The sequence below is a fragment of the Sander vitreus genome, chromosome 24, assembly GCF_031162955.1.
Source record: "Sander vitreus isolate 19-12246 chromosome 24, sanVit1, whole genome shotgun sequence".
NCBI lineage: Eukaryota > Metazoa > Chordata > Actinopteri > Perciformes > Percidae > Sander > Sander vitreus.
In genome coordinates, this window is record NC_135878.1 from 9,168,858 (window position 1) to 9,193,304 (window position 24,447).

Sequence of the window (24,447 nt, forward strand, 5' to 3'; positions counted from 1 at the left end):
TTTAAGGTCCAACACCCAAACTGAAGAAGTCAAATACACAACTAGACAGGTGCATGTTGTATCAGATCTGATAGCTCAGTGTGATGGAGCGTGGGTTGGAAGACACAAAGGTCACGGGTTCTAATACTGGGAAAAATCAAATTTATTTTGAGCTTTACACCCAGAATGACAACGACAAATACACCCGGAGAACTCTTCCGAGCGTACTTGCGTTGGTAGTGCTGTTGGTTTGTGCTCGACTCCAAGGCGCCCAGGGTCGAATGTTCAAGACCGGCTCGGTGCTAGCGTATGTGCAAACACTTAGATAGGAAAGAAAGTGCAGGCAAGAAGAGACTAGGAGAGTATTAAGAACAGGAAGGGAGAGTATTAAGACAAGGACAGGAAGAGATCAGAGAAAGGAAGAGACAAGGGTAGGAGTACTCAGAGAAGAGTAGGACAATTTAGAGAGAGCAAAGTAGGAGAACTCAGTGAAAAGGAGAAGAACTCAGAGAAGAGGTGATACAAGTGGAAAGGGAGAGACCAGAGTATGAAGAGATCAGTAGGACAACGGAAGATAGCACAGTAGGATAAACTCAGAGAAAGGAAATGAAAATCTGAAATGGGGGGAAAAATTTTTTTTTAGAATTTTTTATGGACAAAAAAAAAGTACATCCACTTTTATGTACTGTGTAATAACACTTTGTGACATTCTGTATGACTTTTTCAGAGATTTTTTTGACATAATACATACTACTACTATTACTTACTTTTTTTATTATTTTTTTCATGGCATACAATACTATGAGTATACAGTGAGTACGGTATGAAGAAGGCATGAATGGAGTGAAGGAACTTCTCCGTTGTGGTCCGGAAACTCTGCACTCATCTGGGGAGAAAACAAGAGAAAACAAGAGTTTATTGGATTATTCTGCTTCAAAACATTTGTGCCTATGTCTTTTCCTTAAAGAGGAATAAAAGACACCGAGACACAAGGTGAAGCTACTAGTGCTGAGAACTGTAGCTCACATGCAGAGGACAGGCCGTGTTTTGTTAACATCATTTAGTATCTGAGCTGCACCCTAAGGTCAACTACATGCAGCTGCATTGCAATCCAGCTGACACAAAGACCGTAACAAATGAAATTGTGTGATACGTATTAATATTAGGGCTGCAACCGGGGCGGGAGAGAAGGCCGGTGCGGTCCAATACTCCGTACCACTAAAGATTCAGTGCCGGTACGCAGGAAGTGAAAACAGCAGCCTCCTGCCAAAACCCACATACAACAACCCGTCACCATCACATTTCCAACAAGAAAACACATCTGCTGACATGCACAACGGTTAGTTTTCTTATAAACTGTTCCGGGGTCAGTGTTTGACCTGTGCGTTTTTAATCCATGCTGGAGGGAAGCGCCTGTCCAAAGCTGTTTAGTTACTGCTGGCTAACGTCAACTTCTCCTACAGCTGACTGCCTGATATTCAGTGCTCTGGGTCGTTTATGGCAAAAATTACCAGCAAAGTGGTGTGGGTTTAAAACTTTTGTCAGCCTTCACAAACAACTGTGCGGCACTTTCACAATTTAAATAAATGATTTTATATACATGATGCCAAGTATTTCTAATTTTATTTCTATGCCATACAGGCGTTAAAAAAATGCAATGTGTGTGTTCAGGATGCATGAAGCTGAGGTGCGGGAGGAGAACAATATTAAGCGATGAAGGTACCACAAAGAACTTCAATCTACTTTCACACTCGGCTGCATGATTTTCACTGTTGTGTCTCCAAAGTGTTAAATTTCAAAACCCATCTGAGTGGGGAAGATGGAACCAGCTAAACGTTCTCAGAGATTTATGACAACTAACAGCAGCACTACACCACCAAGCCTACCACACTCACACGTCTTCTCTTACACGACAGCTTACCAACAACTCTAACACTAACGCTGCCATCGTTGTCATGAGCTGACGGAACATTCAGCTTCAGCACAAATTCTCTGAAACATTTCACACATTGCTTTGTGCGTTTACTCTTTTAAACCCGACAGACCTGCCGAGGGCTTCAAACTACAACCTTCCGAACACCAAAGCAGCCACCTGACCAGCGGGTTTTAGAAGATGTAACACAGGGAAGGCAGCAGTTTACACTCTGCTCTATCACTACATAGTCCTATTAGACTTCTTCAGCATTATAAACAACACCTGGGTCTAACATACAGAAGGTGACAGTTCTGCCACTGAAAATACCTCAAGCAGGAATTAAACTCATGCAAACACTTAACCTAACCTTAAAGTCTTTTCTCATTAACATTTCGTTTGAGGTAATTTCCACAAACAGTGTCTCAGTTACTCCAGATATATATATATATATATATATATATATTAGAATCCTTACTGTGGACAATGTTGTTGAGATTCTGGACTCTGTGTGACCTGACCCTTTCAAATGAACTCAATCCCTCAACATTAAACACAGCAGCTGTTCATCCTGAGAGAGAAAGCATGTCCTACCTCAGAGCTTCAGCACAAAGATGTTCCTTCAGTTGGTCTGTAGAAGGTTCCTCTACTTATTCCCAGGTGGCATCCATTGAGGCTGCATATCTGCAGGTATGAGACAAATAAAAGGACTGCAGTCGCGACACAGCTGACAGTCAAAGTGAAAAGCATACAACAATAATCAACTGTTATGTAATGTATAGTTATAGTTTGCATTAGCACTGAAATGTGGAAATGTTCATGAATACAATGGCAAAGACAAACCTGCGGACGTCCAGCTCCCACGGACCATGTAAACACCAGTCCATTTGCAACCGTCTATTTGCCGAAACACAAACAAAACCAATATAAAACGCCATATTCCTTCTCACAGCGATGCATACTTTTGGCCTAGCGTCATTCCGGTGAATGTGACAGCGGGGTCGTTTGTTTATTCGCCCCGAACAGCCAAAGTACCAACTACGATAGCATAAGCTAGCTGTGAGTTAGCAACGGGACACAGGAACCGTGTGTTTGTTTGTGTGCCCATGGTTATCCCACACCACTACAGTCACTTGTTTCCTCCCATGCAGGAAGAGGACACCTCCGAGAAGTTTACGAGAGGGCGGAGGACTCTTTCCTATTGGTTGACATCAGTGGTTGGACCTTCAGCTCTATAGCTCCCTGTAACAATGTTTCACCGCAGCCTGTCAACACATCACTGGGGAGACTTTTACATTCACATTTCAGGTATTCACATGCTTCGAGTGCAAGTTTATGAATTGTATAGGTGGTTTTCCATTCCTTCCTTTTTATTCTTTAGACAGAGTGTCTCCTGCCCCGCTTAAGTGGAAAAGTGGGCGTCCTTCTCTTCAAACCTACCCACACCTTCAGAAGAGGTAGCGAGGCTCTGTACAGCACCATCTTCAGTTCAGAGATGAGGAGCATTTGATCAATGTGTGCTTTTCTTTCAGGTCGGCAGCACGGGTATAGAGGCTGCCTGGGATGAGGAGGAGAGGTGACCGACAGGTTTCGGTCTGTGGTAGCACAGTTGCTCTCCAGCAAAGGGTTATTCTACCTCATTACTATAGCGGACAACGATCCAGGTGAGTTACCTGATGTCTCGGCAATTATTTTCAGTGCAGGAAACACTCTGGATAACAAGTATAGTATGTTTTCCTTTTCTCACCAGAGGAGATTATCTGTTTACTGGACGTGTGGTTTGAGGGGACAGTCATGCTTGGAAATGAGAGGCTGTTCGTCCTGCGATTACATGGGAGCTAACAAACATGGAACTGTCACTTATAAATCTGCTGAAAGGATTACAGGAACTGATAAGAAGAAATGTTTTCAGGATATCATGTTTGACTGTCTGATGATTCTTTCAGAATTCAACTGGTGTGAATAAACTTTCTTATTAAAGCTCTGCAGAACAAAGACACTTTACTTTGCAAGAGATTGGTGATAGGACTAAGGTGCTTCTGGTGTACTGGTAAAATTGTAAGTAAATAAAACAAATGCCATACGAAATGACATATTCTATTCTGTGTAAATATAGTTAGAGCAGTGGTTAAAGTGTATATGTCGACCCCAAGGAAATCACCAAAGTAAGATGTGTAGGTGTTTATGCAGCAGTTGAAACAACATGTCAGATAGTCATGATGCATTTGAAATGGTAAGAACCAACAAAACAAAGTGTCAAATAATTGTATATGTGGTTTTAGGGGAGAGTCATGCTTAGTAATGAGAGGCTGTCTGTCCTGTGTTTCCACTGGAGCTAACAAACATGGAACTGTCACTTAGAAATCTGCAGAAAGGATTGCAGGAACTGAGGTTTTTGCAGGATATCATTTGGGACTGATTGGAAACTACTGTATTGTCTGCAAGGACAAATATTTACTGCAGAGGAAAACTGAAAGAAAATTTGTACTTAAGTACAGTACCTGAGTAAATTTACTTAGTTACATTCCAGCCCTGCATGGTGATCAGTAGGCCTTGGATGGGAGACTGCCTGGGAATACCAGGTGCTGGAAGCTTTTACACTTCTCTTTACAAACAGCTGCTGCTGCTGCTGCTTCACTAGAGACAGAGCTTTGAAAATGTTGTAAAATGATCTACAAGTGAGGCAAAATAAAAGAGTAAAATAGTTTATTGTATCAGTAAAGATAACAGAAGGCACACATATAGTATCTGAGGGCAGACATCACACCAGTGTCAGTATCCTTCTCCAGCCTCCACATACACCACCTCCTCCACTTAAACCACCATGTGATCATATAGCAAAATACACCATTACATTACAGCCATTTCTTTCTGCAGGACCCAAAGGCTGGAAGTCGTCCATCTTGGAGAGGCTGGAGTTGATGCAATACATTAGCAGGCTAAACGTCAAGCAAATGCAGCCTTTTGCAAAAATATATTCATATACAATTATACACATTTTCTAGACACTGAAGCAAATCAACTATACAAAATGCAGAAAACTATCTCAGTACAATAACTGGGGAGTCGGTTTTAAGAAAGTCCATGCTTATTATTATTATTAGCATTGTAGTGGCAGTATTACAGAAAAATAGTAGCAGTACCTTTGTCATAAAACAGTTTAGGAAAAATTACAAGTCAATATAATGCCAAAAATATTAGCTTTGAAAACAAGAAAAAGTACACAAAAGACATTTCAATATACATGTTTATAGGAGGACTACAACATCTGGAAAATACAAGTGTGTCCCTTTCAAGCAGTATAAGGTTTACCCAAAATCACAATTAGAAGTAAATCAGTTAAGGAGTGCCCATGGTTTTGAGATGCTTTTTGGTTGAAATACAGATCCCAGAGTTCACATACGCTACGCCATGCTACAAAACTACAACCGAGCAGGTTGTAGGGTCCCTGCGACGAGGAGAAATATTAAATATTGAGAAAAAGGCTGTAATGCTATGAGCGTTAAACCGTAATTTAAAGCTGTAATATTTTGAGAATACTTCTCTACTTTCCTGAAACAGTGAGTTACAAGTTATTGTATGACTTTCCCCCCCGTAAAAATCACAATTTTATCTTGTAATATTACTATTCTTTTTTTCAAAATATTACAACTTTATTCTGGAAATCTCCAAATTCTTCTGTGGTTTTCTTTTTGGCCCTAAGCCATTGAAACAAATAAAACCAAATGAGAACTACAATAGTTTCAGACTAAAGAGTTGCATTCTAGCTTCAGGCTGAATCATCATTTTGCAACCAAAGCTTTTTGGCAAAAGAGACATTTCTTTTCGATAAAAGATTCTCTGATGAATTCAAATTTTTCTGTGGCAAACACAACGTGGGTAAACACATGTTGAAAAACCTCAAACACTGCTCAGTAGGCTAATTCAGGTTCCTCCAGTAAAATACCTCCTGTTCCCTCCAGCTGCCAGGCTGTGGAGTCTAGAACGGGTAGCCGTCAGGGAAAGCCAGTCCCTGCTCCGCTCCTTCGGCCAGGTACGGACCCTCGTCCTCGTAGCTCGGCGGGGGGGCGCCGTCCTCCTCGCAGGGAGCCAGGACGGCGTCCGGGTCGGCCTTCAGACTCGGTCTCTGGTTGTCTGGGAAAGCCATGGAGAAAAGCGCCTCGGGGTTGCATACAAACTTGTAGACGTACCTTTCCCCAGCCACCTGCAGGACGAGCCAATCAGAGGTGGGACAATTAAAGATGACCATTCTTTTTAATACAAATTCCAATTATTTGGTAATTTTATTTACATGAACTCAGATTTTATCATGTTATGTGACTCTAGTTCTGATAAGGAAAACCCTAAAAAAAAAAAAAAAAAACATAATAAATGCGTTAGCGTAAGAGTACTGGAGGAGAGAAGTGAAACCTGCCTTTACCTTCTGCATGATGCCCTTCTCGTAGTAGTACCTCAGTGAGCGGCTCAGCTTGTCGTAGTTCATGGCCGGTCGGTTCTTTTGGAGCCCCCAGAGCCGAGCCACCTGACACAACACCAGATGCGAGAAAAAAACAAGCAATAAAACATCCAGCTGAATAATATGCACGCCTTTCTAACAGAATGCCTCTTGAAACAGCCCTGTGTGGTGTTCGACGATGACTGACCTCCTCAGGATCGATGAGTTTAAACTCCATGTTGCGTCCCGTCCAGACGATCAGATGCCCGTTGGCCGGGTTGTCCAGCAGCGTGAGCAGGAACTGCCAGAGCTGCAGGGAGCCGCGGCGCTGGTACGGCAAACCCTCCTGCTTCACTTTACCTGCTTACAGAGTCCAACAGGAAACAAGAAGTACACCTCTCGCTATTTCAGAGCACCACAATAGTCATTATTAGGTCTATTCCTTCCAGACCATCAGCAGCAGTAATTAGAAATACTTCTTTAAAAGTTCAAATTCTGTCTTACCTTCCAGTCTGTCAGGCACAACACAAGTGTCATCATAGTACAACCGTGGCTCTCTGTCAGGACCAAATCCTGCGGGGCGTAAAAATAAAATATTAAGACATTTTACATTTGTTCTACTGAGAAACAACTTTTTTTTTTTTTTTTGTCATTTAAATTTTATTGAACATTTTGAAAAACACACAGAAGCACATATAGACAAAATTACAAATGAGTTGAAGATCCGTAAGAAAGAGCTTTGAATGGACCCAGCATGTAGTAAAATAATAATAATTTCTTACATTTATGGATACGTATAATGACAAAACGTAAACATAAATTGAAACTCTGCTTGGCTCCTGTAGTTTGTGGTTCACAACCTAAGTTGGGGTCAGACCCACAAACACAACTGCATCAACACAATTAAGGCTTCGGTTTAGTTTGAGTGAAACATTATTCTCCAATTCCTCAGTCCAATGGTTTTGGTTCTTAATGTTTATTTACTTCAATTAATTGTTTGTGGTGTGTGCGTTTGTTTCCATTCAAATCATATAAGCTGGCTCACGCATTCCGGTTTTCTCAACTATAATACATATTATAAGACTGGTTTTTAATTTTAAATTAGAGATAGATATTTGATAAATTAGTGGACAACTTGTGTTTTATTTCAGTATTTGCAGACAATGATTTACATTAATGGAATTACTCCATTAACATCTATTGTAATCCCACAGGTTTTTGCACCACCTTTTAACAAATCCAATTCCCTGTCGATATGTTTGGGAAAAAAAGAAATGATCAACAAAACACCACTTGGACAATTTTTCATTTAGCATTTATGAAAAACAAAGAGGCATTATTACATAACAGTCCATATATAATTTTGTATGATAAAACAAATGGTCAAAAATAATTAGGTTACATCTAATCAATCATGAGTACAGTAACAGGAATATTCCATATATTAATGACAATTTGTTTGCTTTATTACTGTGCAAAACAAAATATACATATCTAATGAATGTGTGAGAAGTACAGTATCAGTGAATGGGCCCACGTAGTGACACAACGCTTGTTTTACATAACTAATCAAATGACTGACAAAACGACTTAATGTTCCTATAAATACTCCTGTTTGACGATGAATTCCAACAAATCAAGTTAACAGTAAGATACTATCTTTTTAGTCATTTTCTAATATGTCTGAGCCAAATATTACTTATTGATATACAACGTCACCAACCCAGGTCTTATAATCATGTGTCCCCTTTGGAAAACTAGCTGCAAATATTGTAATCTGGGAAACAGGAACATTTGATTGACAAGAATTTGTTAAACATAGACAAATAATGTAATAGCTCGTAATATGGTGGATTTAATTGTCACCCCCTGCCTCATCTAGGTCAAGTCACATCACAAGCTTGCTACGGAGGCTCTTAGTCAAATCCACGGCTTCATTCATCAGTGTCAACGCATATGAGGGAGATAACAAGAGGCCTGCCAGAGGCCACGCTGCTCCTTAGAACTGACTGGACCAACATCACCATGTAGAGCTAATAAAACGATACCGATTCAACGTGTAGGCCCGCATGTGATCAATGCGTTTCAAAAAATAAAAATAAAAAAGGAAAATTTCACCCTCAAATCATTTTTTGATAAACTTCCATTTCCCAGAATACCTTTTTTGGCAACTTGAATGATTAATGAGTAGCACTGTGACTATCTCTGCCTCTTCTGGGATTTATTTCTCCAAAAGTCTATGTGGAATGGCAACTACACGAAAGAAAATCGGACATTTACGGTTCACGTTTCACAATCTACTGAACGCCGTTGTAGCTGTCAATCCAACAGAATAAGACCACCCAGCCAAAAGCTGTTTATTACCAGTTCAGAGTGGATTTCACCTTTAACTCTGGACCGAATTAAACCACCTTTTGTTTTCAAAAGGTGTGTCTGCTCACCAGGCACAGCACCTCATGGCAGCCCCCCCAAAACACATCCCCATTACAAAGTCCTGAATTTTTATTTATTATTATTTTTTTTTACAGCCTATGTGTACCGCGTAGAAAAAGAAAAAATTAAGAAAACATTGTACTTTGAAGCTTCTGAGAACCCAACCGACAAACCACACTGTAACCTTTGTTTGCATCATCCAACTGTCCCTTACCATTCAAATACAGTCTGTAAAAATGCTGTAAGAAATTCAAGTTTTGTGTGCAGGAACAGAACCCATAGGAGGAGTCCATCCTGGCCCTCTTGTCTCTATCTATTGACACGCGGGTGCAGATACATTGCATTTCGGCTGTCCATCAATCTTTAAACCACCTTCGGAAATCTGCATCCGAAAAAAACAAAAGCAGCTGCTCTTTCACCGTCATGTGCAGATGGTTTGATATTCATATTAGTGTCTTACTTGGCTTGTCGTATGGCTTATTGTTTTTGGTCTATACCAATGAAAAAAAGAAGGGATTTTAATGGTGTACACTGATTTCTCCCACTTACTGACTCACGGTTCAGAAAGTTGTATTGCTTCTTGCTGCAAAAAGATTTTTCCCCACCTATTTTGATACTAGAATTAAAACACAGTCAAAAACTAAAAAATGATCCCCATTTATTATGCAATGCTGTTTTGTAAGCAGCGTTTAGTATACAAATTGTGCTAAAATCAAGTTTTTACACTGCAGTAAAACGGAGGACCGTACTATAGAAAATAGACTGTACTTGCAAAGTGCTGTCCAATCATTTTCTTATTAGTGAATTTAACAACTCCTGATCACAACTTTTTCTGATCAGATTCTTTCATAATGCGGTCATGATTATTGAAAATGATCACGTCGCTCTAAAAACTCTAAAATGACAGCTGAGGATCACATATGCTTTGACTGCAGACAGCCTAGTGTGATAATTCACAAAATGAGGGTGTGTGACAAAGATGTTATTCCAAAACGTTTAAAAAGACATCTACAGCACGTATACACCATCTGCTCTTTAAATGACCAAATATCAAAGCTGATGGAGTTTATTTTGCATGTAAACCTTTCCAATAAAATTCCTTTCCACTTGATTCCTGCTTAGCAAATCCCTGCATCGTTTGCAGGAGCAGACTGATGAATCCATGGGAAGGTCCAGTACCCAGGATTCATGGCTACAGACTGCTGCTTTGTTAACTGCACTCCGTGACACCGCAGAAATGTCCTTAAAAAAAAAAAAAAATGCATCCATCCATCCATTCACTCACTCACATCAGCTGGTTCATGGTAGCCTGATAGGGAGAAAGTTACAAATGCAAATTACAGGGGGGTTTTCTGTTTGACCAGGAGGTGGCAGTGATGACGCCATCAAAGTCCCTAAACGTGATCTTGGTTTGATACTGTGAAGGTAAAAAGCTCTGTCAGCTGTGAAGCAGTCTGTGTTCTGGTGGGCAGTGATAGCTGGAGCTGGGTGCTGGTGCTGGAGCCCTCGCTGGTGTGGGTATATCCGTTTTGTACGCCGTTTTGTTTCGGGGCTGAGATGAGAAGTCAAACACTGTTAGCTTGCGGCCCCTTGGTGCTTGAGGACTGTGTAGACGTTATCCACTTTGCTCAGCCTCTCGAAGAAGGGGATGAGGTCCAGCAGCTCGGTGTCGGACATGTCGTCGAACCACGAGGCCACAGGCACCTGGATGAAAGTCAAAGTGGTCAGTGACCGCACCAACACCGTTGTTGAATCGTTTTGCAAGAAACTAGCTTGTGTGCTTTAGGCAGTGGTGGAAGAAATGTTATTTCAGCTGGACTTGTAGGCCGTTATATTGCTGGCTAGTTGAATTTAAAATAAAACATCGTATTTTATAAACTACGTGTTTTTTGTGTAAAGTAACTAGTAACTAAAGCTGTCAGATAGTGGAGTAAAAAGTACAATATTTCTCTCTGAAATGTAGCAGAGTAGAAGTAGAAAGTGGCAAGAAAAGGCTCAAGTACAAGTACCTCAAATGTGTACTTAAGTACAGTACTTCGGTAAATGTACTTAGTTAAACTCCACCACTGGCTTTAGGGACTTTCCTAGGCAGGGGATTCATTCCACAACTCGCCGTTCCACCCAATGACGTCACTGTCACGGCCATGACTCAAGGTACTGTGTGTTCAACTCACTGCGTTGTCAGGGTGGAAGATGTAGGAGGCGGGGGAGTTGTCCACGATGATGACCCTGTTTAGATCGCGGCCCAGTCGACTCAGGTCCTTGACGTAATTACCTCGGTGGAAGACGCAGGACTCACGGAACAGGCGGGAGCGGAAAGCGCCCCACTTGTCCAAGAGGTCGGAGACGGGGTCTGCATACTGCAGCGATAACAAAATAAATAAATGAAATGGATGGTTTAGAGCATTTTTTTAAACCACTGCAAACTTTAAATTAAAAATATTTATTTTTTCTAATTGCACCCCGAACCCCACTCATGTCACACCTCTTAGGGATTCCTTCTTTGTTCTACTGTGATTATTCTGCACACCCTCATGCTGTAGGACCTCTTCCCCAATTCCTCCTTTTCTTATGTTTTACCCAAACGGCAACCTCCAACCTCCCGATTTTCCGTTACTCAAAATGTGAAAATGTTAATAAACAAATCTGCTGTACATATTATACATACATATATAGTTTTGCTCTGCTGTGTTTGACTTTATCACTGGCTGCTGCAATTACCCAATCTCCCTCTGGGATGTAATCAACAAGTTAATAATACTTGCGTACAGAGTTTAACAAAACAAAAATGAAATGTAATGTGATTCTGCAGTACTTTATACTCAGTAGCAGCAGTGCAGTGGTTTCTCACCTTAGCTAAACTGGCAGTGAACAGGACGCACTCAAACAGTTCTCCCATTCTCTTCAGAAACTCGTCAACATGGGGCCGCTTCAGGACATACACCTGGAATACACAGGAATGTTTTAAACCAGGTTCCTGGGCAGCTCACATTTAAAACACGTTTAAACAAACCTACAAACCTCTACTGCCCGAGGAACTACCGTATGACGCTTTCTTTTAATATAATCTGTGCAGTTTGGGACTAATGCAAATTACTTGCCCACATATTACAATCTCAGGCATTCTAGACTTGCATAGAAAACCAAATAAGATACTCATATGTAGATTACAGACAGATAAGCATTTGGCTCCAAAAGCAAAAACCCAGGACTCGTTTGTTTGAAGTTTCTCCATTTGTTTTGTCGGCGGCTGAGGGTAGCGTTCCTGAACCAAGTCATCCGGAATAGGCTGTGCTTGTCTGAACAAACCTATCCTGGATTACTTGAATCAGGCCCAGACCCACGATATGTCATCCATCTCCACGCATCTCCATCTCCAAAACCCCGCAGCCATCTCCAAAACGCTGACAGAGTCTACTACACTCAGCAATTTAAACTTGAGAGCCCTGCTATCACACAACCATAGGGGGCAGTGAAGCGCTGTCCTGTTAAGAGGACAGCAGATGACAACAAGTTACAGTTTGGACATTTTTTGCAGAGTTTATTGAGTGGGAGTGTGATGCTGACATTACCTGGTGTACTGTTCCATCTATTTCCACAGGAATAATGAAATCGGCATTGTTTACAGGCTGTTGGAGTGACAGAAAAAAGTTTAGAGTTGATTTTTAACAAACAAGATGATTCTACGAAAACAAGACAAAAAGGGTTTCTACTGCAGGCTGAACGACAACATCAAATCACAAGAACATCGGTTTACTACTGGGAATGGAGGCTTGTTTTACTGAATTACTCACGATATAAAATATGACTGTGGTATTATTCAGTCCTTCCAGAAAAATGCGGAGTTTTTTTGTGATTGTTGTGGGCAAAAATCCTTGATTATGCGGCACGTTTCCTTAAAAAATGCGATGGAATACGCGGGATATTTCTGCAATTTTATGTGATGAAATTGCGGGAACTTGCAAAAACTGCGGTTTCATCGTGACTTCATCGCGGGGTTTGCAGCTTTCCGATGATGTTCACGTCGCGTAATTACGTCACTTCATAACGTCACTTCATAAAGTCACTTCATAACGTTCCCATGGCAGCAGGGGAAAATGGCTGCTCTTGTGTGAAGTAAACGCAACATTTTTCAACTTTCTGCTAAGATAGATGTGATGTTTTTACAACGAAAATGCGGGGATTATGAAATTGGCAATTTATGTGGCGAAAGTGCGGCGTATTTAAAAAAAAAATGCAGCCCTCGCATAAATATGAGGACTTTGGCTGATTATGCATTGAATTACGCGATTGCATAATCATGTTTTTCTGGAGGGACTGATTATTGCAGGACAGATGCAGGTAGAGACAAACAGTCTGCAGTGTGTGTGTGTGTGTGTGTGTGTGTGTGTGTGTGTGTGTGTGTGTGCATACATGGAGGAGCGACTGTGTTTATTTGAGTTTGAGAACCAGCTCGTTTGGGTTTGGCATTTGCCAGCAATGACAGGAATGATGGAAATGTCACCATCAGAGCAAACAACAACCAGATGTGGAAATGTGGACCTTAAAGTAGTTTTTAACTATTTAACATATTTATCTCATGATGTGATGTGAGCACAGGGGACAACGATGTGCTTTAAAGCGATTTTGTTCTTAAAAAAAGCCCAGATCCTATATCTTTAAAGTCCCGGCGTGATCGAGGAAAATTAAAGAACACATTGGCTATGCTGGACTTGCACGTAGCATAAAAAAAATCACCTTAAAAGAGCTGTGAACTAACGTCTCATCCAGATCTATAACCACACAGATCTTTCCAGAGTGTTTTGACTTTGCTGGAGGCAGCAGTGGCTTCACCTGGTTCTGATAAAGATAAAAAAAGAAAAGAAAAACACAAAATTATATTTATTTGAACCTGGACACGGCAAAATCCAGCAATACATGAACAATGTTTGAGAGATGACAAAGTAGAGAAGAAAGTAGGCAGTTCAATTCTGTCTCTCACAACGATTTTATCTTTCCTATGCTGTCAAAACAGGACAGAAATTCACCTTGGAGACGGTTCCGTTCTCCTCGACCAGAAGAGGGGCGTTGTTGTTGACTGGTGGGGGTTCAGGCTGGCCTTGACGCAGGCAGCATAAAAGGCTGGAGAAGAGGCCTCTGCGCCTGGGCTTCTTGGAGGACAGAGAGGGTGAAGAACCTGCAGAGGAAGAAGAGGTCACCAAGCTGCATTTCCCTTGGGAATACCTTGCGCATTTGTAGAGCTGTAACAATTCCAAATTTTACTGTACAATTAATTGTCTCAAAAATAACTGCGATTAACAATATAATTGTCTCTTTCAGTCAAATTAAAAAAATATTTATTTATATATGACTTTTTCCAGAATCCCAGGATACATCTTTGTGCTATATCACGGACTACGTTTACATGCACATAATATTCCGGTTTTTGCCCTTATTCCGAAAAAGACTAATGTGTGTGATATTCCGATGAAAGTGAATATTCCACTAATATTGCCGTTTACATGTAGCCGTGCAAAACAGGATTTTTTTTCAAAGTTTAGGAGCGGCGGCGGACTTGTTGGAGCGTGCGAACACAGCCTCCCTCTGTCATTTCTCCAACCAGCTTCTCGAAATGCTCGACGTAGCGACATCCAAAAACCTGTTGATATCCAAGTCTTTGATAATGTTTAAAAGTAGCCGTGTTTCTCCTTCTTATCGGGTCTGCAGCCTTGCAAACTGTTGGCTGGTTGGTTTGTTTACAGCAACCATAGCAACGCACAGAGCTGACCATAAGCCGTAAACAGGCACAAACTGCGGTAAAAACCCAGATTGAGACGCATATTCCGAATGCGCTGTATACATGTCCAAAGAATGCCTCTAAAACCCGAATAATACCAGAATATCCCACACGTCTTAATCGGAAAATGCTATATTCGGAAAAAGGCCTTATTCGGAATATCCAACCGGAATATGCTGTTTACATGACTATTGTACAAAGGGAACAATGGAGCGGGAGATTGGTCGGAGAATCGGCACAGCAGGTGCGGTATTACATTCAATTTATGTGTTCCAGGCACGTCCAGCTGGGAGGAGGCCTCGGGGGAGACCCAGGACTAGGTGGAGGGATTATATCTCTAACCTGGCCTGGGAACGCCTCGGGATCCCCCAGTCGGAGCTGGTTAATGTGGCCCGGGAAAGGGAAGTTTGGGGTCCCCTGCTGGAGCTGCTACCCCCGCGACCCGACCCCGGATAAGCGGATGAAGATGGATGGATGGATGGACATGACTATTGTCATATTCGGAATAATAGTGGAATATTGGTGTGCATGTAAACGTACTGAGTGTTCTGTGACCCAGATAATGTAATAACACAGGTATACAGCCTATGATGTAAACCACGCCTCTTAATCATCATAAAACGTTTCTTTTTTCTTTTGAAATGAACATACAATTGACAATTGCCATCAACATGCATACCCCTTAAGACCTTAGCTTATGTTAGGAAGTAATTGCGGTTAAACAAAGAAAAATGTGATTATGTAAAACAATTGTGAGTAAGACGATTATGTATTACAGGCCTACATATTTGGCTTACCAAAACGTTACAATCTCTTTTCATTTACTTTCTATTTAAAACCTCTGGTTCTACGTTGTCACTACCAGGACCACTAGGATGCATCTTCAAATTCACTGTTTTATTTGACCGAAACCCAGATATATTCAGTTTGAGATCACATATGACAAAAATACAGCTTAATCCTCTAATTTTTCAAAGAATTTAGCTGTAATCCCTGTATTTTCCACCTAATTCCTGCAAAGTGCCACCTAAACTGATGGCGCCATCTTGTCAGTGAATGTATGAAAACAGTAAAAACAAAAACAATAACAAAAAAAGAACATCCAGCAGCTTTCCTCATACTTTTGTCATGTGCACAAACCCTTCTGGAGACACACGTCCCTGCCAAGAGCTCTTGCGTAACTCTCTGATGACGTCAGCAGCAAACAGCCTCAATCACCACCAATGCAACATTCAGCACTTTAACAGCATTATAAAAAGGCATCATGCACACATCATCAGAACAGGGCAGATATGACCATTCATAAAGACTGATGTCAGAAGTTAGCACAATGCATGAAACACTTTATGCCCTTAGCTTATATGGATTTTTTTAAATCTTATATTACTTTATGTAAATTAAGGTACTTCTTTTTTCTTTTAGCCCTCTTGGCATATAATAAAAACATAACAGCAATAATGATGCGCATTGCACACAACAGTTAGCAGGTAATGAAAATAGTCTATTTTCAATACGAATGTACAACAACAAAAGTTAACCACTGACAGCAATTTTAGTCAATAAAATATTATAAAAACACATGAAATTACGATTGAAATTAATTAGCTTGGTATGAAAACCCCAATACTTTGCAACCAAACTGCTCAGACAGTATCAAACCTCTACTTTAGGTTCATTATAGTCTATATCCACGACCTTCCACTTCCGGAACTGCTCCGTTGCCGCTGGAAACTCCACAGTATGTTTTTCTTTTCGGCCGGATGTCCGTCACCTGCCACTTTTTTTGTGTTGGCGTTCTAACCTCCGGTGGATTTCTGAGGACTATGGTTAACTGCTCCTCAGATCTCTGCAGGGTGAATCCAGACAGCTAGCTAGACTATCTGTCCAATCTGAGTTTTCTGTTGCACGACTAAAACAAACTTTGAACGTACTCCATCTAAGGGGTTATCCTCCTAACAATAAAAAATTCAAAAAATGTTTTGCACCAAAACAAGTTCCTTCCCGAGGCTATTTTGCAGCGGCACCGTGGCGATTGTGTGGACTAGCCAGACCCTCCTCCACAGCGCTGTGGAGGAAGGTCTGCCAATAAACCGGAGAACGTTTCTCTCCCAGCCCGGAATGCTGTGTGTGGACTAGCCAGACCCTCCTCCACAGCGCTGTAGAGGAAGGTCCGGGAATGTGAGACTAGGTTCATTATAATCTGTGTGTGTCAAGCAACAACATGATCTACTCAGCTTTTGAAGCCAGAGTGAGTTGTTGTTAGTACAGTTCAAGATAACCACTAACACCTTGAAAAGCAGCTTTAACTACGGTATAGCCTATATCTGGCACGAGTGAGACCATTTTTTCTCAGATCTGGCCACTTTTTTTAAACAACATAACAAAAGCTCCAGCTGATTCCTCCAAACATATGATTACCCTGACAAACTTGGCAAGTGGTGAATGAGGGTTTAGTCTCACACATTTATCTCTGTAATCACTGTGGTATGAAAGGAAGAACTGTGCACCTGTGTACAGGTATAAAGCTCATTCCTGGCAGTGTTTTCTTGTGCTTTAATCATAAAACTTCTTGTTAAATGTGTTTTTTATTCGTGCGCTTTAAAGCAGTTTGTGTTGTCAATTTGAAAAGTGCAATACAAATAAACCTCAGTGGGTGGAGCAATTGAGGTAACAGGCAAAGGTGAATAACCCAAAAAATAACTTGTCTCAAATATATATATTTTTTTCAAATGTATGTGGCAATGAGTTCTTTTTGTCATTCATTCCTGATTTTTTTTATCTTCATGGCGATATCTTGAAAGGTTAGCGGACTAACTGGCTGACCGAGGAAGACATTTTAAGGTGGTATTGGGGATTTCCAGCTTCATTGTGTCCAGTTTAATGATTTTGCCAGAACACGTGGTTCTTTAGCCATTCCCACTAAAGTGTATGTCCGTCATTGAGATTATTTCTGCTCTCACAACTGTTTGTCAAGCCGAAACTCCCAATTGGTTCATTTCTCAGTCCCATTCATCTCTGATTAACAAACCTCCGCACTTCTCTGTCTCGTATTAGACTTTGTTTCGGTCTCTTTATGCACTATACTCCCCTCTCTCTGTGTGTCTAAACGTGACTGTATTACCAACACACAAACCTCTGTTGTGCATCTCTCTCGCCTCTTTCATTCCCTCTCTGCCATTCCCTCCTACTCCATTTGTGGATTCAAACCCCGTCTGACCCTCCGCTGGCCTCTGTCGCGCTCAGGCCAAAACAGGAAGAGGAAACAGACGGGTATCAGTGGAGGAAGCTACTTGCCATTGGGTTTTAGTGTCGCAGGAGTAGGCTATGACATACCATTATCCATGTAGTTTCTTCATACTGATTTCATAGGCAGGTTCTCAATTCATTCATCTATTTGAATGCTTTCTTCCATTTTTGTAGCCTCATTTTCCAAATACCACCAAAAACTTAGGAAGCAATAGGAAGTCATTTGTGAATTGGTCATATCTTAGCTGTGAAATTAATAAAAAGGATCTTATTCAGTCCCTTATGACATGATCTACTCCCTTATGTCCTTACTCATTGGTCTCTTCACTCCTTTGTTTCCTTTTTCGCTCCCTTGTGCCCTCACTACCTCCCTTGTGTCCATATCATTTCCAGCGTTCACTCCCATGTCCTTTTGTGCTCCCACAGGTTTCCGTTAGCTTCAATATTTATGTTTTCTTTTCATCACATGCCAAAGACTAACTGGGTGCTGACCAGGAAACACAGAGCGTGTATTAATTCATAACAAGGGGCATTATGTAAATGACAAGGAAGGAGCCCATGAAGACGCTCAAGCATTTCATTCCCTTGCAGCTAAAAACAGTGCTCATCGTGGCATTCTTAAAATATGTGTCTACATGCTCTGTAAAAAGCACCATGGAAGAAGCAGACTTCCATGTTTGGCTGCATTTTTAAGGGACGCAACTAGTGTTACCTATTGTAACTATTGTTTCTGATTAGCAATTAATCTGCTGATTATTTTCTTGATTAATCAATTGTTGATTAATTATTCATTCATGTAATCTGCTGTCACATTTCATTTTTAATAGCTGGAACCAAACATTATTTGGAATCTTTGCAGCCAGGCCCTCTACAATGTGCTATACAGTATACAGTACAGATGCATCGCGATGAGGACCTAGACTATTCTGCATCGATGCAGTGACAGACCATAATCCATCATTGCCTACTGATGTTACTTGTTGATTTTCCGGTCACTACTTCTTTTTTTTTGCCTTTTGTCTGTTGCCTGCTGTGTTCAGAATCCCCTACATTCAGGAAGTGTCATTTTCAAGAGCAGATGCAATAAAAAAGGGATGTTCATATATATCTAGTCTATATCCACGACCTTCCATTTCCGGGATTGCCCCGTTGCCTCCGGAAATTCCGCCGTATGTCCTTTTTTTCGAACGGATATCCGTTGCCTTGGGCTTTCTTTGTGTTGTAATTTTAAACTCCAGTGGATTTCTGAGGACTGTGGTTAACTGCTCCTCCGCAGCGCTGTGGAGGAAGGTCTGGCAAAGTGAGAATAATATATATCTGACTGCTTGAATTTGTTGATGAAAACCACGTGTAGCAATATATAATATTGAGGAGGTGACGCATCGTGATATCAAATCGATTTCTTGGGCGAGTGAAGATTCACACCCCCACCATTACAGTGAAAGACACTGTACCCATCTTCAGTATTGGTGTCAGCTCTGGGGCATCATAGCACTTCAAACTGCTGTATTCCTCCCATCATCTCAGTTCTTTCTACTGAAGACAATCATTTAAAAAAAAAAAAAAAAATGTGCAAATGCTACAATTATTAACATATATATTGCCTATAAATAAAAGTGTCATACACTGTTATTTAAGAAGTAGCATTTCAATTAGCAGTATTTTAAGCCCTCCAACACATCTGACGAAGATGAAGCAGTCGCCTGATGTATAGTGCTGTGTAAAGTCTCTGTAAAGTCTGCTCAGGGCAAAAACATATTTAAAGCTGCTTTTCATGTTCAATATACCAACATTATCAACAGTTAAATAATGCAGGAAAAAGCATGTATAGGCTTGAGACAAACTCTGATTTGTCAAATTATAAAATACCAGAAGATTCAATGCATCTGTACCTGGACTCCAACCTCATTTTAAAACAGAAATGCCTACCTTAACGTGTTATCTCCTATCACATAACTTACTGAAAATGAATGGTTCAATGTTGCGTTATCTCCGCGTGACATTAGTGTGGAATAATTCACACTTCAAGCGCACACTGATTAGATGCCTTGCCTTATGAGATCATCTTATCAGCCCAGGATCCATTTTTGAAGCCTGACAGTGTGAATAATGTCCTGTAAACAACGCTTTGACTCTTAATAATTTCTGTCTCTTTGACAGCTGAGCTGAGCTTTAGTCACATTGTAAATGTGGCCGTTTTCTGTGGCTGCTATGGTCTCTGACAGATTCAAAACACTGTATTGACTAAGCTGCCAATATTTAAAAAAGGAATTGCATTAATCAGTGACAAGAATTCAACTATTTAAGGGTTTATTTCTTTCAATCAAACAGCCTGTGAACTCTCATGTGATAATAAAACTCCAGTAAAACGGATTAATGAAACTTTTTAGATTGCTTGGTGAAATCATCAACCATCAAAAGTTAAAAAGAAACACTGTACTTGCCAAAAGAATAAGAAAAGTGCCTAGAGAAGGAGCAGTTTCATGCAGACTTGTAATTTAGATGGGATAGTTGTACCTGATGTACAATAAGATGCTGATATTCGCCTGTTTGACTGACGATCTGATGTATGAGCAGGTACCAGCGTGGTTTGAGGCCGGCTTAGAGAAGCTACAGCACTAGAATTAGTGGTAAATGATAAATTGACCCGACAGCAAATAGAATAATGCTGCCCTTTTGTACATGAGTGGTAAATCACAAACAAACCAAATGCTGGATTCGTCCCGTGACGGTTTGACTATATTTGTATCTTTCACTTAAGTATCACTCTGAGACAATGACACTAAGATAATCTAATAAATATACATCTCAAAAACATGTATAGTCTGACCCAGGGTCTCTGAAATGCAGTTAAAGAGTCATCATGTCAGCTTATGTGAAGTTGAGTATAGAACAGCTTTGTATTCTGTCTTTAATGGATGGAGTTCTAAAAGGATTTTATAGAAATGATGTTGGACTTCAACATTGCTTGTAGGAAAAAATGCAAATAAAACAGCCACAATCAGTCGCAGAGATCTCAACTTACTCTGTCAGCCTATGAAGCAACAGCTTGTTCAGTTCTGGAGTTGAGAAACGCTTACTTACCACATCAAAGATGGCCTTGCATGATAAGACATTTATTTGTAGACTTTGTTTTTACAACCATAGGCTTCCAATTCTTTTTGAAGTTTCATTCATGTGCCAATGTATAGCTCTCAAAAGCTTTAAACCACAGATCTGACACTACAGTATCAGTACTTTTGTCCACCAGAAAGTTTTGTCAGTGTGGAACTACAAAAACGAAACCGTAAAGATCCTCTGAACACAACCTGAAACTACAGAGGACTTTATGACTTAATAAAAGCTAACAAGTTATTATGTCAGAGTCTCTTCAGGAGGGACGAAGAGAACATGCTGTTTGAGACAGCGGCTGCGTGCCACCGCGAGTGAGTATGCATGTTCACAAAGTGTGGGGACAAGGTTATGTAATAAATTACACTACCACACATGTACAAGAAAGCCACTGCTTGACATTTCAGCCACTCATAATCTATATACTATATCTTTGTGTGTGCCCTAAGTCTTAATTCCAGGCAACATTTCAATATCACGACGTTATGCAGGCTGAAAATGACACTAGACATTGGCCAGACCAGCAGCAGTTTCTCAGGGATGATCACTGACAGGTCACTCGGTTATTCAGTAACCTGCATAAACACTCTGTGGCATCTCATTGGTTTGAGTACAGTGGCGGTGCCAGAAATGCATGTTCGTGAACAGTGCTACATTGACGAAATCAGAATTTCACAGGTCTGTTTTAAGAGGGAAACAGAGTGGCATTGTAATAAAATAAACAGCACTCAGAGCCATTACAGCAACAAAGAGATATGAGGAGATTAAAAAGAACACACCTTCTCAGTGGGAAAAGTAATATTTGATTATCATACTGATGCCATTATAAAACACATTTTTAAGAATATTTTATATAGCTATGCTGCAAATGATATCCCTATAATATTCTATAAGGATTTAAAGTGGGTCTGTGGTGACTGTAAGACATTTTCTCTTTTATTAAACGTCATTTCCTTTACTTTCATCACAGGCCAAAAGGCCGCAGCCATAATCTATGCAGAAGTGTGAAACAGTGACAGTTGTTGTGCTGTGACAAGTTTTCAGACAACTGTCCTAAGAGTGGTATTTATAATTGTGCAGAAGTTGTTGCAGTAAAGCAGATTACGGTGCGGTTTCTAAATCGAGGATCGTAAACTCAAGACTCACGGAACAGCTCAACTTTTTTTTTTTTTTTTGACATGAACATAAGCGGGACAAAAATAAAGACACTTACCCCTCTCTCCTGTGGCTTTATTTCCCTCTTCATCCCGGCTGACTTGGGTGATTATTGAGGACGGATTGTCCATCACATCCAGGACTGGTCCAGAGTGCTGATCTCACACTTTAAAGTTAGAGATTGTTCGCTGACTCCGTGCATTTAAAACCAACTTAACATGTACGACAACGAAGCCGAAGCGCCCTGGGAAACATCGCAACAAGTTGCCTACAGCACGTCCATTACACGTCGGATGTTGTTGCCCGTTCAGATAGCCCACCCGCTAAAGTTTGAAGTCTGAAACTTATAAAACATTTGTCATGGAGATGGCAACTTTGATTCAATATGGTGCTCAACTCCGCTCGCAATTTCAAGATACAAACATGGAGGTTTCAAGGCTTCCCATTTCACTTAAAGTGGCGCAGTCAGCGAATGGCTGTGCATAAACACTCCCTCTCCTGGCGTCTACAAGTTTGACGATGATCCCTTAAAGTAGTCCGAAACAAAGTTACTGAAAAGTTAGCGAGTTAGCCGCACCGATCTTATTATAGTAAATATATAGGCCTACTGCTTAAAGACATGTTTTACACCATTTACACGGCTAACGTTAGAAAATGGTGTCTACGCCACCTGAACAGTGAATTACTGTGCATGTGACCATAACGTTAAAACCACCATATTTGCTACATTTGACCGGCACGTTTATGTGTATACGTGGGTTAACACTACTTTGGTAGTTTTGTAATAGCCAATGTTAGTGAAAACTTGCCCAACAGCAAAACTTTTTTGTAAAAGTAGCGGCAAAGAAACGCCCAGTTTGGGTCCCTTGAAACTGCCTAGAGTCAGGGAGCGTCGCACAAGTGCCGTCTCTGTCTCTGGTGTATTTTTGTTTTTGTCGTCCAAAATACAGTAGCAAGAAGTCTGACTGCTTGTGTAGACTTTTTTTTATTTTATTTTTGTTTTACGACAACTCTTTAAAGGTAACTTGATCATAGCTTGTAAAGTAAAGATGGTTTTGTGCAAATAATTTGCCCTATCTTCAAATTGGGATGTTTTCCCTACTGTGTGATTATTGTGATGTGTTTCTTTGTATCAGAATATTGTAATAATTAGGAAGGATAAACAATGAGTCATACATTTTCATATAGGCCTACTGTACTGGGGTAGGCAATATGGATACAATCCTATTCAATAATAATAATAATTAATGCAAAAATTATAGATCTTATGTTGCCAGTGAGCAGTCCTGCTCATTGATTTGCAACTTTGTCCATTCATGTTTTACAACTGTACATATCAAATGGAAAAATGTCAGATGGTATACACATTTATATTGTGTTACAGTATGTAATACTGCACAATACTGTATTTCCACCAAATATAAACATTGTTGTTGCTAACTTACCTTTTATTTTAAAAGCTTTCTAGCACACCTTTGTCCTTTATTTAGTTTTAATTTTTTCCAACAATAGCTCCTTCATTTTTGTTGTGTATTGCATTGTGGGCCACCAGACCTTTTTGTTTTTGCAATGCAACAGACATTTTGACTTGAAAAAGTAGGAAAGGCATGAGGTAAAATAATATTTCTAATGCTGGCTCTGTTCCATGTACAGTAAGTGTGCCTTAAACCATGACAGTGAGCCAGCATGAACATTAGCGTCCCTGAGCTGGCACACCTGAATGGAATGAGGCTATTATTATTGTTATTAATTACCAGTGTGCTTGACAAGTCAAACATTACACTCATAAATTAAGCAATTTTAGTCTTCATGTTGGCAACTTAATTAAGTTAATACTTGATTTGTCTTTTTTTCAGTGTGAACATAATAAAATGGCCAGAATTGTAAGGGACACACATATTCAGGCTGTTATTGGTTAATCTTTTTGCATCGTGTTTTGCAAGCAAACAAACTAAAGGAGTTAACACTCAAGCGTTTGAATGAACTGCTTCAGCCATACTGGTTGTGTTAGAGGTTCCATCAGGGGTCCTTGAGGTTTCCAGGTGATCCTCAGCAAAACAAACTGCAGTTTTGCTCACAAGCGGGGGACTGAACAATGGTGTTTAAGTGTATTAATGCATTCTTTTTGCAGCAAACGTCTCTAAAGAATTAAAAAAATCTTATCAAAATTTGGAGCCCTGAGCCCAAAACTGCATTCCACAGAGAGAGAAGCAAGTTCATTTTCCCAATTGTATCAACAGTTTATTACATACCATCTCATAAAAACATCTTCAACTTTTCCCCACATATAAACACCGCAAATTGGTACATTTACAAATCTCCAACCGTCCAAATTCATACAAAAAAGAACACTGTGATAGAGCAATACACAAGACGTTCTATTATCACAAGGACTGCATG

At 40.3% G+C, this 24,447-nt stretch overlaps 2 protein-coding genes and 2 long non-coding RNA genes across 4 annotated transcripts; 1 reads left to right on the forward strand and 3 right to left on the reverse strand.

Annotated features, from left to right (window-relative positions):
• Positions 1–623: 623 nt before the first annotated feature.
• Positions 624–2,826, reverse strand: LOC144513045 (uncharacterized). Its single transcript, XR_013501073.1, has 3 exons — positions 2,735–2,826; positions 2,486–2,575; positions 624–865 (listed from the first exon to the last, which is right to left on the reverse strand). It is a non-coding gene; the product is annotated as an uncharacterized LOC144513045 (long non-coding RNA).
• Positions 2,827–3,108: 282 nt separating this feature from the next.
• Positions 3,109–3,890, forward strand: LOC144513044 (uncharacterized). The gene is made up of 4 exons (XR_013501072.1): positions 3,109–3,199; positions 3,273–3,348; positions 3,424–3,555; positions 3,642–3,890. It is a non-coding gene; the product is annotated as an uncharacterized LOC144513044 (long non-coding RNA).
• A 690-nt stretch (positions 3,891–4,580) lies between these two features.
• Positions 4,581–8,204, reverse strand: LOC144513086 (ETS translocation variant 5-like). The gene is made up of 5 exons (XM_078244158.1): positions 8,193–8,204; positions 6,831–6,957; positions 6,535–6,686; positions 6,312–6,413; positions 4,581–6,095 (listed from the first exon to the last, which is right to left on the reverse strand). The coding sequence occupies exons 1-5, from the start codon at positions 8,202–8,204 to the stop codon at positions 5,871–5,873; spliced, it is 618 nt and encodes a 205-aa protein (XP_078100284.1). The 3' UTR covers positions 4,581–5,870.
• LOC144513042 (carboxy-terminal domain RNA polymerase II polypeptide A small phosphatase 1-like) lies at positions 7,625–22,502 on the reverse strand. Its single transcript, XM_078244104.1, has 7 exons — positions 22,106–22,502; positions 13,787–13,935; positions 13,497–13,598; positions 12,332–12,388; positions 11,611–11,703; positions 10,934–11,119; positions 7,625–10,463 (listed from the first exon to the last, which is right to left on the reverse strand). The coding sequence occupies exons 1-7, from the start codon at positions 22,176–22,178 to the stop codon at positions 10,335–10,337; spliced, it is 789 nt and encodes a 262-aa protein (XP_078100230.1). The 5' UTR covers positions 22,179–22,502; the 3' UTR covers positions 7,625–10,334.
• Positions 22,503–24,447: the final 1,945 nt, after the last annotated feature.

Excerpts from the sequence above, each read along its gene's own strand:
- LOC144513042 (XM_078244104.1), bottom strand. The coding sequence starts at position 22,178 with ATGGACAATCCGTCCTCAATAATCACCCAAGTCAGCCGGGATGAAGAG. Across the intron at positions 13,599-13,786 it reads AGAACGGAACCGTCTCCAAG|AACCAGGTGAAGCCACTGCT; the intron begins GTGAATTTCTGT and ends TATCTTTATCAG. Across the intron at positions 10,464-10,933 it reads TCTTCCACCCTGACAACGCA|GTGCCTGTGGCCTCGTGGTT; the intron begins GTGAGTTGAACA and ends ACTTTCATCCAG.
- LOC144513086 (XM_078244158.1), bottom strand. Across the intron at positions 6,687-6,830 it reads TGTGCCTGACAGACTGGAAG|GTAAAGTGAAGCAGGAGGGT; the intron begins GTAAGACAGAAT and ends CTCTGTAAGCAG. Across the intron at positions 6,414-6,534 it reads AACTCATCGATCCTGAGGAG|GTGGCTCGGCTCTGGGGGCT; the intron begins GTCAGTCATCGT and ends GTGTTGTGTCAG.